General features: G+C 39.6%; 1 protein-coding gene across 1 annotated transcript in view; it reads right to left on the bottom strand.

Annotated features, from left to right (window-relative positions):
- SPTLC3 (serine palmitoyltransferase long chain base subunit 3) overlaps positions 1-16,361 on the bottom strand; it is a 156,735-nt gene that overhangs the window by 58,992 nt on the left and 81,382 nt on the right. Inside the window, exons 5-6 of the mRNA XM_004433748.3 lie at positions 13,783-13,907; positions 11,767-11,860 (exon numbers count right to left, since the gene is read on the bottom strand). Of these exons, the coding sequence (XP_004433805.1) occupies positions 11,767-11,860; positions 13,783-13,907 (219 nt within the window). The remainder of the gene's footprint in view (positions 1-11,766; positions 11,861-13,782; positions 13,908-16,361) is intronic.

Genomic DNA, 16,361 nt, shown 5'->3' with positions numbered 1-16,361 from the left:
CTTACCCTGGGGAGAGAGTCATACCAGCAACTTCTGACCTTGGGGACATGAGATGAAGGCTAGGCAGAGCCTAAAGCATGGGGACAGAGTGTCCCATGTACTCAGGCTCTGGGCTTGATGCAGCATGTAGGGCTCTGATCCTCAGGGAGGGGCACTAGACAAAGTAGAACTAGACGAAGTACTGAGGTGGGATCCCTAAGTAAGTGGGGTCAATGCAGGAAGGTGAGCCACGATTCAGGGAACAATGTGGGAGCCCAGAGGTCTGTGCTGGGATCCTGCATCTCAGGTTAGGGTGGCAGCAAGGGCAACCAGAGGGAACGCCCTGACTTGGGGAGAATTGCATGGGAAATGGAGGCTATTAAGTATTACATGCATCACTCTACCATCCAGGGGAAAGAAGGGGGAGAAAATGCCAGGAAAGTGCATTGTATTTAGAAATGGGAACTCTGGCGTCAGACCTCCTCAGTTTAAATTCCAGCTCTGCCTCTTACTAACTGTGTCTCTAAGCAAGTCACCTCACCACTTTGTGCCTTTGTTTCTTCATCTGTAACAAGAGGATAATCATAGCAGGTGCCTCGTTGTGTAGTTGAGGCTAAAATGAATTAGTGCGTGTAAAAGGCTCATTACAGCAAAGGTTCAATAAAGTGAGCTATTTTTAAAAGATATAGAGGCAATTGCTGTATTTATTAAAGTAAACAGCCTCATTCAGGAGCCCAAGTCGTACCTTGAGATCTGAAAGGTCATGGCTTGTAAAGTCGTCTAAGTGACGTTTATAGTTTTGACCTTGCACTCAAACAGCACTCACGAGCCCTCGTTCTGCAGACGAGGTAGGGCTCAGAGTATTCCTACAAACACTGTACTCTTTGTTCTTCCTCCTCTCGTCCTTCAAATGCCTCTAGATAGAGACTTGGTTCTTCCTCTCCACTTTTTTTTTTCCAAACCATTCCAAATTCTTGGCCTGCCTAGCCCTCTGACCTCATTGCAACTCTCTTAGCTGAAAAGACTGCTTCTCCTCTCCAAGACTAGCCCGAGAAGCCCTTTGTGACTCACTTGAGTACAGAGGTTGCCTACAGCCTCACTGCTCCAAGTGTGGTCCTGCACCTGAGGCATTGGCATCACCTGGGAGCTTGTCAGAAATGCAGAGGCTCAGGCCCCACCCCCGATCTACTAAATCAGAGTCTGCATTTTAATAAGACTGCCTCTAGTGACTCCTGTGTACATTAAAGCCTGAGAAACATTGTTCTAAGGTTTAGGTCATGTGTATTTACCAGTAAAGTGAGCAGATTCAGAAAAAAAAAATAACTCAGTTCTGATTTCCCCAAATCTCTGAAAGCAGATTTTGACATTTCCAGAGAGTTAAAACTTACCCGGGGTTTGAGGTCCTGGAATGCTCAGGGTGTTCACACACACAGCCCAGAGGGTGTATTCACCAAAGACTTACAAGTGCCCCAGAGGTGCTGGCCCATTTCCTCAAAGGCACCAGAATCATGGAGGAGAACAAATTTGTGTGTCACTGGCTTGAGCTGACTCTTTTGCTTAGACTGTGAAATGGCTGGAAAGTGTGTTTGGTGGTACCCAATGAGTCATAAAGGCCAACTAAGGATTGGCTATTTCACTGAAGCTGCCCACAGTAGAAAATGCAAGGAGACCCTCTTAGCACTTAGCTAGAGGAATTCAGAGGCCAAACTTCAGCATTCTGGGTTGAATTTCAGGCTAATAACAGGATAAGCCATCACACTAGATTGATTTGCACAAACACCCATAGCTTTCTGGGTCCTACATATGGCCTGGCAATAGGTGGACTTAGCCAGTGGGTAAGAGCGTTAGCAAGCGCTGTACATGTCCTACCAATATCCTCTCAGCCCAGCTCCTTCTTGCAAACACACCCCATTCTTCATCCAAGAGGTTTTATTTTTTTCTGGTTGCATACTCAGCCTGAGTAGGGACAGCCCTCAACCAACCACAAGTGGGAATTGGTGGATGAATAAGTACAGCTCCCCCACCCCTCAGGTGGGATAACACTGAGGTATGTCTGTACTGGTGCCGAGTTTCCTAGATGGATTGAGCTCCAGTTGTCTACTGTGGTAACTTGCTGACAAAACACCCTTTCTTGGCTGCCTCCACTCCCTGCTTATCGGCTGGTGTGTCCTAGGATCAGCTCCTAATTGATGACTTGCCCTCAAATCCGTGTCACAGGTCTGCTCCTGGGAGAAACGAACCAAGACAAGAGCAACAGACTTGCGTTTGAGTTTTGACTCTCACTACCTATCATCTGTGCGTCCTCTGGCAGGTTGTTAATCACTTTGAGGAGGGGCTTTCTCTTAATAAGTGGGAACAATGAAGAGAACTATGAATCAGGATTTTTGTTAAATTTAAATGAACTGATTATGTAAAGGGCTTAACCTAGTCCCTGGCACCAGTGAATGCTCACTGAGTGATGGTTATGATCTCAGTAACTGTCCACATTCGCTCACCAGGAAGAACTAATGCCTGGTGACAAAGGATTCTGCTAAAAATGCACTTCTAAGTCCTTTAGTTTTCCTTGGAGAGTAGCCTTTGGGTGTTCTGATTTTGTTCCCTTTCAGAACTTTCCTTCCTTTAGTCTTCTCAATTCCTCATTCTGAATAGAGAGAGAAATGATGAATAGCTCAAAGGGAGTGGTCAAGCCCGTTCGCACGGGATTTAAAGTTTATTATGATGGTCTGAATAGGTTTAACTACATATTAGGTATATTTTCCCCATATAGAATTTAAAAATTCAAGGGCCCCAAGTTCTGATTCATTTACAGTTGCTCTAAATCATAAAAGGTATCCTCTGGTACTGATGTACATAAAAATAGGACCTCTTCTCCTCCAAAAGTCAGGGGAGTATCCTTAAAGTGTAAGCAGAGGACACAGGTGGAGGAAGGTGCAGGAAAGTAGAACAAGTGTAGAGTTGTATGAAATCCTATAAACACTGTGTTTAAGAACGTTCTAGTTTAGTTGGCCATGCTTAAGAACCGGTCTCACAAGTTATTAGCTGCTCTCCGGGCTGGTTGCATGCCTCATACATGCACAGGAAGGCAACTTGACATCTGAGGCAGATCCTTAAAAAATCTCCACATTATCATTCCAATCTACATGGATGCATATTAAGGACTGAAACATCCTTGTGTACTGAGATGTTTAGTATTACCCTGGGAATAGCAAAGTGGGAAAGAGAGCCAGCAGCAACTGATACCTTACATATTATGTCCATTTAATTTTTTCTCCCTCCATATACCATCTCACTTTCCTCACCTATCAAGTAAGAAGTCATTCAAAAGACCCTGGAGGTAGCCTTGCTCTTCAAGGTGGCTGTTTTTGTGATGTAAATACAACAGTAGGGAGAGGATGCTCATTGTAAAAGTCATATTGAGCATGCTGGTGAGTGGGAACAGGGGCTTTGTGGATCTGAGAAGGAAAGTGTATCCGTTTCCTATTGCTGCTGTAAGAAATTAGTCTAAACATATGGCTTAAAAAACCCCCACAAATTTATTATCTTATACTCCTGGAGGCTAGAAGTCTGAAATGGGTCTTACTGGGCTAACATCAAGGTGTTGGCAGGGCTGCTTTCCTTTCTGGAAGCTCTAGGGGAAAATCCATTTCTTTGCTTTTTCCAGCATCTAGATGCTTCTGGTGTTCCTTGCCTTGTAGCCTTCTTCCATCTTCAAAGCCAGCAATGGCTTTTAAAGTCTTTCTCACGTGGCGTCACTGTGACACTCCCTCTTCTGCTTCTCTTTTCCACATTTAAGGACCCTTGAGATTACACTGAACCCATGTAGATAATCTCTTTATCTTAAGGTTAGCTGTTTAGCAACCTCAATTCCAGCTGCAATCTTAATTCTCCTTTATCACATAATATAATATATTCACAGGTCTGAGCATTGGTATGTGGACATTTCTGGGGGCTATTATTCTACCTACCACAGAAAGCTAAAGAGCAACAGTAGCTCATACGTAACAGAATTTCATGGATTAGATGATGGAGTTCTACCCCTCGCTGCACACAGTTCTCAATTAGTTTTTCTAGGGCAGCATTTAGACAGTTCCAGGCTTCACCACTGAGCAGTTGTACGATCTTGGACAAGTTGTTTAATAAATCAAAGCCCGAATCTTTTCTGTAAACTAGTACCTACCTCATGGAGTTGTCCACAGAGTTAAGTAAGTACATAAGAGAAGGCCATTAGCCCAGCATCTGACACAAAGTAAATTCTCAGTAAGCGCTAGTTGCCGGTATAAATAATCACAGCTAACATTTATTATAAAGATATAGGTAAGAACTATTATCTATTTTCTGGGAGTACAAAGGGAGGGCATGAGGAATAAATTACTGAATGTTTTAAGAGCCTTGTAAAATTAGAAGATAAAATGAAATTCTTGATTTATGATTCAGCAAAGTATTAAGGAATTGGATCAAAATTTTATTTGAAAATAATTTCAAACTTAGAAAAATTGCAAGAATAAGAATACTACAAAGAACACCCACAAACCCTTTACCCAGATTCATCCATTAACACTTTATCCCATTTGCTTTATCTTTATCTATCTATCAATCTATCATCTATCTATCTACCTATATATCTATCCATCTATATACCATCTATCTACATCTGTTTGTGTGTTTATATGTGTGTACACACATACACACAATTTTTTTCTGAATTGAGACTAAGTTGCGTATATCATGGCCTTTACCCCTAAACACTGCAGTATGTCTTTCCTAAGAATAAGGGTCTTCTCTGATAAGACTACAGCAAGGGCCAGCCACTTTTCTGTAAAGGGCCAGAGAGTAATATTTTAGGCTTAGTGGACCACATATGGTCTCTGTCACACATTCTTCTTTGTTCTTTATACAATCTTTTAAAAATGTAAAAACTATGGGGCTGGCCTGGTGGCACAGTGGTTAAGTTGGCGTGCTCTGCTTTGGTGGCCCGGGGTTCACACGTTCGGATCCCGGGTGCAGACCGACGTATCGCTCGTCAAGCCGTGCTGTGGCAGTGTCCCATATAAAGTAGAGGAAGATGGGTGTGGAAATTAGCCCAGGGCCAATCTTCCTCAGCAAAAAGAGGAGGATTGGCATAGGATGTTAGCTCAGGGCTAATCTTCCTCACACACACACACACACACACACACACGCACACAAAATGTAAAACCTGTTCTTAGCTCACAGGCCACGGTTTGTCTACCCTGGACGGTAGTGCAGTTATCCACTTCAGTATATTATACATTGATACCCTACCCTTATCTAATATTATATAACCTACTGGCCATATTCCACTTTTGCGAATTGGCCCAGTAATGTTCTTTGTAGCATTTCCCTGTCTCTTTCAGAATCTGGTCTAGATCAGGTATTACACTTAGCTGTCATGGCCTTTTAATGATCTTTAGTCTGGACCATCTCCTTAGCCTTTCTTTGTCTTTTATGATGCTGACATGTTTGGAGAATACACTCCCTTTTCTTTCCTGTTTTTTTAAATAGAACATTTGGTGATGTCTAACAATAAAATTCAGTGTTCTGATCTGATTCAGATCAGAATGAGTGATGTTGAGTCCTTCTCAGGCTATCACATCCAGAGACACACAATGTGCGTCTGCCCCTTACTGATGATGTCAATTTTTACCAGATGTCCAGATGTTGTCTGATTTTTCCTTGATATAGTTACTATGCTTTCCTTTGGGTGTAATTTCACTGGAATTGTTACCCTGAGATTGGAATCTGAAGGAGAAGATACAAAACAGCTCATAGGATGGCGTGGGCTGGACCAGGAGAAACAGGTTGAACTGCTCTGTGCCCCTGGAGCAATTACTGAGCAGTTGGAACTAATGGAAAGATTCAATCTGTGTCTGAACTGCATTAGTTTATCTGAATATTTAAAATAAAGTTGTTTCCTAGGGCTCTGCTTAGAAATTTTCCCAATGGTTTCTGCTAAATCATTTGTATTTTACATTTGTATTTTAATAAAAATGTGGAAATAATCTGAATTGATGTGTTCGTGTTCTTGGCGTCTACTCCATATGTCCATGGATAAGACAAGTAGTTCTGATAAGTGTTTGTGGGACTGGAAGATAGGCAATGATTATCCCTTCTCTTCATATTTCAGCCTCAGCTAGTAGGAAAAGAATCACTTGCCTTCAAAGGAGGGGTTGCTAATCTGGCGGGTCAGGGCCTGACATTCCCTGGCCATGTTGGCCAGGAGAAACTGCCTCTCAAGAAGCATTAGCCAACGGGCAGGCCCGGTGGCATAACCCCGGGGCTTGCTGGTTCAGATCCCAGGCACGGACCGACGCACCGCTTGTCAAGCCATGCTGTGGTGGTGTCCCATATAAAATAGAGGAAGATGGGCACGATGTTAGCCCAGGGCCAATCTTCCTCAGCAAAAAGAGGAGGATTGGTAACATGTTAGCTCAAGGCTAATCTTCCTTACAAAAAAAAAAAAAGAAGAAAAGAAAAGAAACATTAGCCAAACGCTATTTCACTTCCTGACCTGTGTGCTGCAGGCTCTCAAATTTCTTGTCTCCATGCGGACTAAGAACAGCTAGTTCTCTTCTCATTTTGGCTTCTTTCCCAGTGACTGGTTGGGTAAAGTAGCTGGGTAATGACTCAGGATCTGCTGAGTCATTCATTTTAGATTGAAGGAAGGAGGAAATAGGAAATCATGCTTCTAGGTGTCCAGCTTCTGCCCCATCAACGGTGGTCAGAGAAGCTGTGTTGTTATGTACTGCTATGTAACAAATTACCCCCAAACCACGAACACTTATTATCAGCAGATTCTGCAGGTCAGAATTTGGGAGCCTTAGGTAGATGTTCTGGCTCAAGAAACTTGTGAGGGTGCAGTCAAGATGTTGACTGGAGCTATAGTCATCTGAAGGCTTGAGTGAGGAACAATCTAGATGTCCCACTCATGTGGTTGTTGGCAAGAGGCCCCAGTTCTTCTCCAGAGGCTGCATAATTTTCCTCACAAGTGAGCCAAGAGAGAAGGACAGGCATAAGCCATAATGTCTCTAAAACCTAAGCTTAAAAATGACATACCACCCCTTCTACTGTATTCTTTTGATTACATAAACCAATCCTGTGACAATGCAGGAGGGAACTACACAAAGGCATAAATACTAGGAGGTGGAGGATTATTGGTGGCCATCTTGGAAAATCACTACTCTAAAAGTCTTAACCTGGAGAGCAGGGAATGCTTGGTTAGTGATTAATAAAGCTTTTCTTAGTCTCCCAGTTGAGTATGCATTCATGTATACATGTCTGTCTATCTTTCTATATATCTATGTATCTATGTGTCTATCTATCTATCTATCTATCTATCTATCTATTTACCTATCATCATGTCTATAGAACCTCCCAGGGAAGACTAGTGAATGGTAAAACTTGGGCTGAGATCCAAACAATAACAAATGCAGGATAGAGAAGGTGTAAGAGAACTACCTTGGGGACAACCGATCTTTACAATCCATAAGTAGATGGTCTTTTCCATCTGATGTTGTTCAAAGCTTTAACTTAACTCAAAGTTTGTATCTCTGTTTTCATCACCACTAGACATAGGGGAGGGCTACTAAATGCTTTGAGCAAATCCAGTTCATCCAGGGAACAGCATGGAATGAACTGTCCAGGCACCTTTGTTACTTCTTGAAGTATATACATCTCAGGTTGTATGTATATCTTAGCAGCTCTACATTAATGACCAAGGCCTTAGTTTTCATGCTCTTCTTGAAGTTCAGCCCCACGTTGGAGGTCTTGCTGCTCTTGACACACTACAGATTATTCTTCTGTTTAAAATATCCCTTCCCTCATCCCTGATTAGAAACCTTTTTAAATTTTTTTTATTAATATAGCCACTCCTACTCCTCTTTGGTTATCATTTGCATGGAATTTTTTTATTATAATTTTTATTTTTTTATTTATCTTTTAGGAAGATTGTCTCTGAGCTAACATCTATTGCCAATCTTCTTCTTTTTGCTTGAGGAAGATTGTCCTTGAGCTAACATCTGTGCCAATCTTCCTCTATTTTGTATGTGGGATGCCACCACAGCATGGCTTGATGAGAGGTTTGTAGGTCCATGCCCAGGATCTGAACCTGCAAACCCTGGGTTGCTGAAGCAGAGAGCATGAATTTAACCACTACACCACCAGGCCAACCCCTTAGAATTCTTTTAATCTTTCAAAGTCTATGGCAAATACTATTCATTTCATGAAATCTCCAAAGTGAAATAACCTCTGCATTCTTCATCTCTACATTCACCATAATGTTTTCTACTGTCCTTTAGTGGCACTGGTGATGACAATGATGAGGATAATAATAATCGTAATAACACAGCAGGTATAAACACTTCAATAGTTTCCATTGCCAGGCATTGTGCTAAGTACTTTATATGCCTTCTCCAACATATTATGAACCAGGCATAGTAATGATCCTCATTTTTGGAATAAGTAAATTGAGATCCAAGAAGGTGAAGCAATTTGCCCAGGACCACATGCTAATAAGCTATAGAACAAGGACACAAATGTTTGGGTCAAAGCTTATACTTTTTTTTAAAATATCACATCAATGGTTTTAAATTTATATATGCTGTAACAATTATATTTTGAGGAAAATTTATTTAAAAGAAATGTACAGACTTTAATGTCTGTACATTTAAGTACACAAGTAAATGAACTTTAATAAGAATGTAAGCATCAACTCAATCAAAATATCAAACATTTCTATCACCCCAGAAAGTTCCTTTATGCCTCTTTTTGCCAATTCCCTCCCCCACACTGAGAGATAAGCATTCTTATGATTTTTATTACCATAGATTAGTTTTGTCTGTTTTTGAATTTGCTATAAATAAACTAATACAGTATGTACTGATTTATTTCATTAAAAATAATTTTTCTTGAGAGTCATTCATGTTGTATCAGTAGTTTATTCCTTTTTTATTATAGGGTTATATTCTATTATATATAATATTATGTATATATATTCTATTCTATATATATATATAATATTATGTATATATATTCTATTCTATATATATATATAATAGGTTATATATTCTATTATATGCATAAGGCACAATTTTTTATAGACTCGTATTCTATTATATGCATAAGGCACAATTTTTTTCCGTTCTCCTGTTGATAGATATTTGGGTTGTTTCCACATTTGGCTATTATTAATAAAGTTGCTCTGAACGGCCTTTTTGTGGATGTATGCTTCCATTTCTCTTGGAAATTCTGAGGTATGGAATTTCTGGATTGTACTATAGTGATATGTTTAGCTTTATAAGACTTTGCCCAGAAGGTTTTTTTCTTTGCCAGAGAAGTTGCATGATGTTACACTCCAGCAATGAATGAGAGTTCTAGTTGTTCCATATCTTTGCCGACACTTGGTGTTGTCATCTTTTTGATTTTAGCTATTCCAGTGAGTATGAAAAGGTACATTGGCCAAAGCCTTAACCACTGCCTGATATTGCCATGGCCCTTTTTTGATTTAACCCATGATATAGTTACCTTGTTACATATCTGCCTCTCCTGCTAGATTATAAGCTCTTATAAAACTAAGATATTACCTTATTATTTTTATAGTCCTCCAAAGGCCTAACACAGTGCCTGAATCAGAAGAGGTGTTCAATAAATGCTCAATAAATTTTGGCTTGGAACACTTTCTCTGCATTTTTTAGACCAGGAGTGTAAAAGAGTCCTAGCCATGAGGAAAGGAAAAGTGAGGATAGTTAATATGGCAATGTGTGTCTGGTGATATATCCCAGGGCTCACTGGCAAGATCCAGGGTCAGCCTAGATTAAAAGAGGTTAGAAAATAAGAGTCTAGGGCTTATATCCCTTGTTGTGCATCAGAATCATATGGGGAGCTCTGAAAAAATTCGGCTGCCTTTGCCCTAAGACAGATATTTGGATTCTGTTGCTCTGGAGGTGGGTCCAGTCATTGATCTTTCATAGATGTTCCCTAGATGCCTCTATTGTGCAACTAGGGTCATGAACCACTGCTCTCAGTAGAATGGAGTGAAAAAATGAGAGGTTAACCTTGACAACAATCTAGTTCATTTGTTCCATATAGATAACAACCTAAATATGTCTCCCTCCGGGAGTGAGATTATCATGTTTAACCATATTTGTGAATGAAACTACAGTTGAATAACTGTCAACTATCTTCTTTATCCTTTGATCACCAATCACCTGTCATGCCAAAGAATTAAAAGGGCATAGCACAATTGTGCTAATATCAAAGGCATTTTCCATGGCTCTTAATAAACTCACTTCTTGAACCCCTAAAAGATGGCTACTCCAAACATGAATTCCCAACTATGTCAAAATAATTTGAGTCTAGATGTGACAATCAATGAAAAATGAAACAGAACTGGAGGAATTTAACTTGGTTTATCAAAGACTAGCCAAGATTGAGTGTTTGATGCAAAATTAAGAAATGGAGTCAACATATTTTTATTTAACATTTAACTAGATGTCGTAGTTGCGCTGTAGGTCTAAGAGACCTCTAGTTTGGTTCTTCCAGAGGGCCTGGCCCTGAACTTGACTCCAGAGTATTCATCTCCCCATAGTCGCTGAATGTGGCTCAGTAAAGGCATAGCCAGACCTCACCCCACTCAGTGAGAACGGGTTTTTCATTAGAACAACTCTACACATGGGAAAAGGAGGTTCACTTTAGAATACTCCCATGCATTTGCTTTCCTCTCCCATGGGACAATTGTTCTTTGATCTGAGATTTCAGTGAGGTAGACATAACAGAACTGGAACAATTCTTCCTCAGTTCTCCATCAGTTTTCTTTTCCTCACTCCAAGCTTTGTTACCTCCTTGCAGGACAGAGGGGAATGCCAAGGAAATGGAACAGGGAAAAGTAAAGGGGAAGGGAAAGAAGGAGAGAAAGGTGCTGAAAAGGAAGAGAGAGAAAACAATTGTGTGTGTGCAGTGTATGTAGGCACACAGAGAAAGAAGGGAGAGTTCTGATGACAGTAATGAAGAATTAGAATCAGAAACTGACCTAGGAGGATCCTTACACATCGTATAGTTCAACACCCTCATTTTAGAGATGAGAAAACCGAGTACAAGAAAGCATAAAGGATTTACACAAGGCGATGCAACAAGTCAGGTGGAGAGCTAGAAGTGAGAACTCAGGTGTCCACTACCATCTCCTCCTCAGTATTTCCCAATACTTCCCCTGCTGCCTCGTCAAGTCTCCAAGAAGAAACAGCCTTCTGCCTCCTCCTCATCACCCAGCCATACAACTCGGAGCTGGACAGGGCATTTCAACAAAGTTGAATAGACAGTTTGTGTGTTTAGGGGGGTGGTCTGAGCACGTGGTGGGCGGGGACAGTGAAAGGAAGCATTATGCTAAGAAGATCCTTTTAACCCAACTGTAACAAAAAACTTAAGCAAGCCTTCAAACTTTCCCCGGGCAGAGTTACAGAAAAGGAAGAGTTATAACACTTCTGATAATTAAATGGCACTCCTAAGAGATCGGTCATGTCTTCAGAGGTTGCGTTGCAAGACCGCTAATAACAGTGACACTAATGCGTTTGGGTTACTCTTAGCAATCTGGGTGTTTAATTCACTTCAACCATTTGTTCTGGGTCAGCAGAGGTTAACAAGCCGGTAGTGAATGTAAACATAATTGTATTTCTTTAGGCTAAGTTCGCAGTTTGAAGAGCAAGGACAAAGCCCCATCAATAATCTTTACTTTCTTCCAGAAGCAAAAGGTACGTGTTGCATAAATACATTGATACTCACTGTTGTGTTTGAAGATCCTTATAGTTGCACCTGAGAGTCGGGCCCCAAGCACGAGAGATGCATGGTTTAACTCATCACTTAAAATGAGGCATCCCTGTTCAGAAAACAAGCACACAAAACACAGGCCAATAAATAAAATTAAGGAAAAACATGTGGGAACAGGAAGACACTTGAAGTCCTATAACACAGATCTCCAAAACCCTCTTTAGTTTTAAAGGGCTAAGAGTTTAACCTGGTGTCTATATGGATAAAATCTGGTAGAGCAATTAGCTGATGGAGATGGGCATTGTTTTAGGGATCGCATCTTTAATCATTTACATATAGTTTTTAGCAGAGAAAATCATTCAAGATCCTGGCTAAGCACCAGCTGGCATTTTCTAAAGGACTGATGTTTGGCAGGAAAACTGATACACTTTTGGATGGGTTGTGGACTTGCTGGGGCTCTTTGATCCCAGGCTGGATTATTTGGGATGGTTTTGGTGTACTCCTTCTGGAAGGTAGGAGTCTTTTCTGCAGGACATTTCAAGCTCTTGTTTTCTGATTCTCATTCTCCACTGTTCTGACATCCATGATGTATGGCAATTCAGTCTGAGGCAAGTGGAAGAGGTCAATCGAATTTACTGATTATAAATTATGGTTTGTAAAATTATTTTTCTCTTTTAATTTAAAAATTTCTAAATTCTGAAATTGCTCAAGCATACCGAAAATGTAGAGACAAACTATGGTGCCCGTTTGTCTTTTGTGGCCACCCAGAGTCTTTGAGTTCTTCTTTATATTTTGGAAACTTCACACATGACGTGTTTTAAAGTTTTTGAGACAAGAGCCAGCAAAATTCTCACATCCTCATACTCTAGATGTGTGTGTGTATTTATAATGTTTTTATGAACATTTGAGAGTTACTTGTAAATCTCATGATACCTCACTCCTAAATTCTTTAGCATGTATTTACTAAGAATAATGACGTTCTCCTACAAAATCACAATGCAATTATCACACCTAAGAAATTCAACATTTGTATGACACTATCATCTAAGCTCAAATTCATATTTCTCTGATTGTCCTAAAAATGTCTTAAGGTATTTCATAGATGTTTTCTTTCTTTCTATTTTATTTCAGTGCATAATGCAATCAAAGCTCATACACTACATTTAGTTGTCATGAGTCAGATTTTTAAAAACATAAATCTGATTACGGCACTTGCTTCCTTAAAATGAACCAACCAACTCCTCATTTTTCTCAGAAAGAATTTCACACACCCTAGCATGATTTACACTAGAAGGCTCTTTGCGATTTGGCACCTGCCGTCATCTCTGGTCTCTTCTTCATCCACTACCCTATATTCTAGTTCTTCCAAACCTCAGTGCTTTACACATGCTGCTCCCTCTTCCTTGTCTTGAGGAAATAACTTATCTATCTTAACAGACAAGTAACAGGTTCAGTTCTCATGTCGCCCACTTTGCACAGGCATCCCAGCCTTTCTCAAGAAGAGTTTGGGGGCACTCTCTTGTCCTTTCCATGTATGCGTGTGCCTTTTCTGTGGTAGTCATCCTATTCTATTTGGTGTGTTGTTTCCCCCACTAGACTGTAAACTATGTAAACTTACCAGGCACAAGTCTTGTCCATCTTTGTATGCCTGGCATCTTGCCTCATATGAAGATATAGTAGATTCTCAATAAGTGATTTGTTGAACAAATAAATGAATGAATGACACGAGCAAAATGTTTTGTCCCAGTAAATGCTCGGTAAGTGTTTGTTACACTGCAAATGGGACTTGGGAGCCTAAAAATTGATTTTGATAACCAGCATCGTAGATGAAATTTGACCCACATCTAGGGCTGCAATTCTATAACTGGAATATCATGAAGAAGAGATTTATTTATTCAAAAAGCTGGGCATCCAATCTGCTTTTCCTAAAAAAAAGGACCTTCTCAGCCATACTTCTAACAAAGGGCTTGCTCAGAGTTATAATTCTCAGGAATAATACAGCAGAAGACAATCATGGTAACAAATTCTCACCTTTCCAACTAGTGCAGGGATATTCATCGAGTTAGTTGCAAATCCCATCCCAAAGACCATAGCTGCTTCTACATTCAGGAACTTAGCCACGAGCTCCTCCAACTCTTTATGCTTATCCAAGGTTCCTACACATGAAATGATAGGACGAGTGAGTCTTCTCTTTTCAACAAATCCAAGATTGAAAACTCAAATTCCAGTCCACACCCATCACCAAAAGACATGTACAAGAGTGAGCGTAGCAGGTATATTCGCTATCGCCCCAATCTAGAAACAACCCAAATGTCCATCTACTGTAGAATGGATAAATACATTGTGGGGGTATTTATATAGCAGAATTTAACAGAGCAATGAGAAAGAACAAACTACTGCCCCACACAGCAACATGAAAAAATCTCACAAATATGTGGTTAAGTGAAAGAAATAAGACACTTATACACTCCTACAGGCTGTTTGTAAGTTTACAAACAGACAAAACTGACCTATTGTGTTAGAAGTCAGCATAGTGGTTACTTTTGTTGGGAGCATGAGGAGAGCTTTGAGATTTTCTAAATGTTTTGGTTCTAGATCTGGGTGCTAGTTATATGGGTATGTTTGCTTTGTGAAAATCCATTGAGCTGTATACTTATGCTTGGTGCACTTTTCTATATGAACACTTTATAATGCAATAAAATTGACAAAAAATACCACAATTCCTCTCTCCCCTTACCCTATATCTCACAAGTAATTTATTAAGTAATAACCTCCTCAAAGGTTCCCCACGCAATGCAAAGAGATCCCATGACTTCCACATACTAATAAATCTAGTTATAATTTATGGAAACTTTGGAATGTGCTAGATGTCAAAGCCTACTATTTAGGTTATGCTGCTTAATCTCAAGATCCCAATAATGCAGGTATTATTACTTTACAGATAAGAAAACTGAACGGTAAAGAGGTCACAGATAAAAAGCAACAGAGATAATCTAGTCTAACTCCAAAGTTCTTCATGGTTTTACCACTCTGTTACGTTTTATATGCTTACTCTCTGACCCCATGTTATACATAATGCCTCATGCCTAACTGAGAGCAAGTGTTAATGCTCCCCATATTTTTCTGTTTGCCATCACTCTGACTTCTATATCTGCACTGTCCAATATGGTAGCCACTAGCTACACATATTTAGTGCAATAGAGGAACTGAGTTTTAAATTTTATTTAATTTTAGTTAATTTAAGTTCCAAAACAGAAGAACTGTAAAATATTTTCCACTAAACTTTATTATTTTGGTAGGATTATATTCCATTTATTTCACTTTAACCAATGAAAATTTAGTGTCTGAATTGAGAGAGAAAATATACACCATTCTTTGAAGGCTTAGTACAACAACAAAAATAACATAAAATAGCTCATTAATATTCTTTATATTGATTACATGTTTAAATGATAATATTTTGGATATATTAGATCAAATAAAATGTATTATGAAATTAAGTTTACTTTTTAAAAATTTTTTTAATGTGGCTACTAGAAAAATTTAAATTACACATCTTGCATTTTATTTCTGTTGGATGGTGCTGCTCTAGATGATACACTTAACAGAAGAGACAAATGTACAACTGGAGAGATGGTATAATGTGTATCCATAGAACGTAGGAGCAGATTTAACTCAGATTTAAGTTAAAAGAATATTGTTAGCACATTCAGGACTATTATAAACATGGTTCTTTCAACCTAAAGATCAACATATGTTACTTACAAAGTATGATATCAGAATTTTATTTCAGCTGGTGAATTAGCTTGCTTACTGTGCTTAAATGTGAGGGGTTAAACTTTAGAAAGCGTTGAATGATGAGTTCAAAGTTTTATTTTGCCTTTAATGTGGAAAAGGACATTTGATGGCCAATCTTTGTCCTTCCTGAGAGGTCACACTTTCATATAACAGATGGCTGGTGGCCTTTCTTCTCAAACCAGAATTTACCTCCCAAATTATCAGAAACCATAGTAAAACAAGTATTCTGGTAGAGTCAATTCTATTCAAGATTTGGCAGAAAAAGTTAAAAATTTAAATTGTAATTTGAAACTTTTTATGATCAAAGATATGTTATGGAATAAAAAGAGAAACTGAAATTTAAAGATAAAGCGTGGGCACATAATTATTTGTCAGATTTGTTTTTACCTAACAGAGACTGCATCACAAAGGGGGTGGCCCGGAGAATAGGTAGTGCAAAGACCACTGACCTGGGCATGAGCAGACTTGGGTTCTGGCTCCAGCTCTTCCACTAACCAGCTGAGTGGCCTCTCACTACCTCTCCTAGAAGTTTCTGGAGAATTTTGGAGAGGTCCTGTTTTAGGCTTCCCTGATGTTGGAAGCACTCTTTCCTCCACATAGAATGGTCTTTTTGCAGCTCCCACTCACTATTTGAGATCCACCTAACATGAGATCTTTCCTTGCATGACGTTCTCAGTTTCCCCAGGCAAAGTTGGTCATTTCCTCTCCTGAGATCGCATAAGCTTCATCACATAAGGATTATACCGTTTACTAACTTGAGCTGAGGGTGTTCATGGGGCAATCTTCTCTATTACAGAAAGAGAATGCAGGGT

Source organism: Ceratotherium simum, chromosome 21 (genome assembly GCF_057802395.1).
Source record: "Ceratotherium simum simum isolate JZ-2026a chromosome 21, ASM5780239v1, whole genome shotgun sequence".
In the NCBI taxonomy this organism is placed as follows: domain Eukaryota; kingdom Metazoa; phylum Chordata; class Mammalia; order Perissodactyla; family Rhinocerotidae; genus Ceratotherium; species Ceratotherium simum.
Note: the sequence above shows the minus strand (reverse complement) of the source record. Positions and strands in the feature narration are given on the sequence as shown.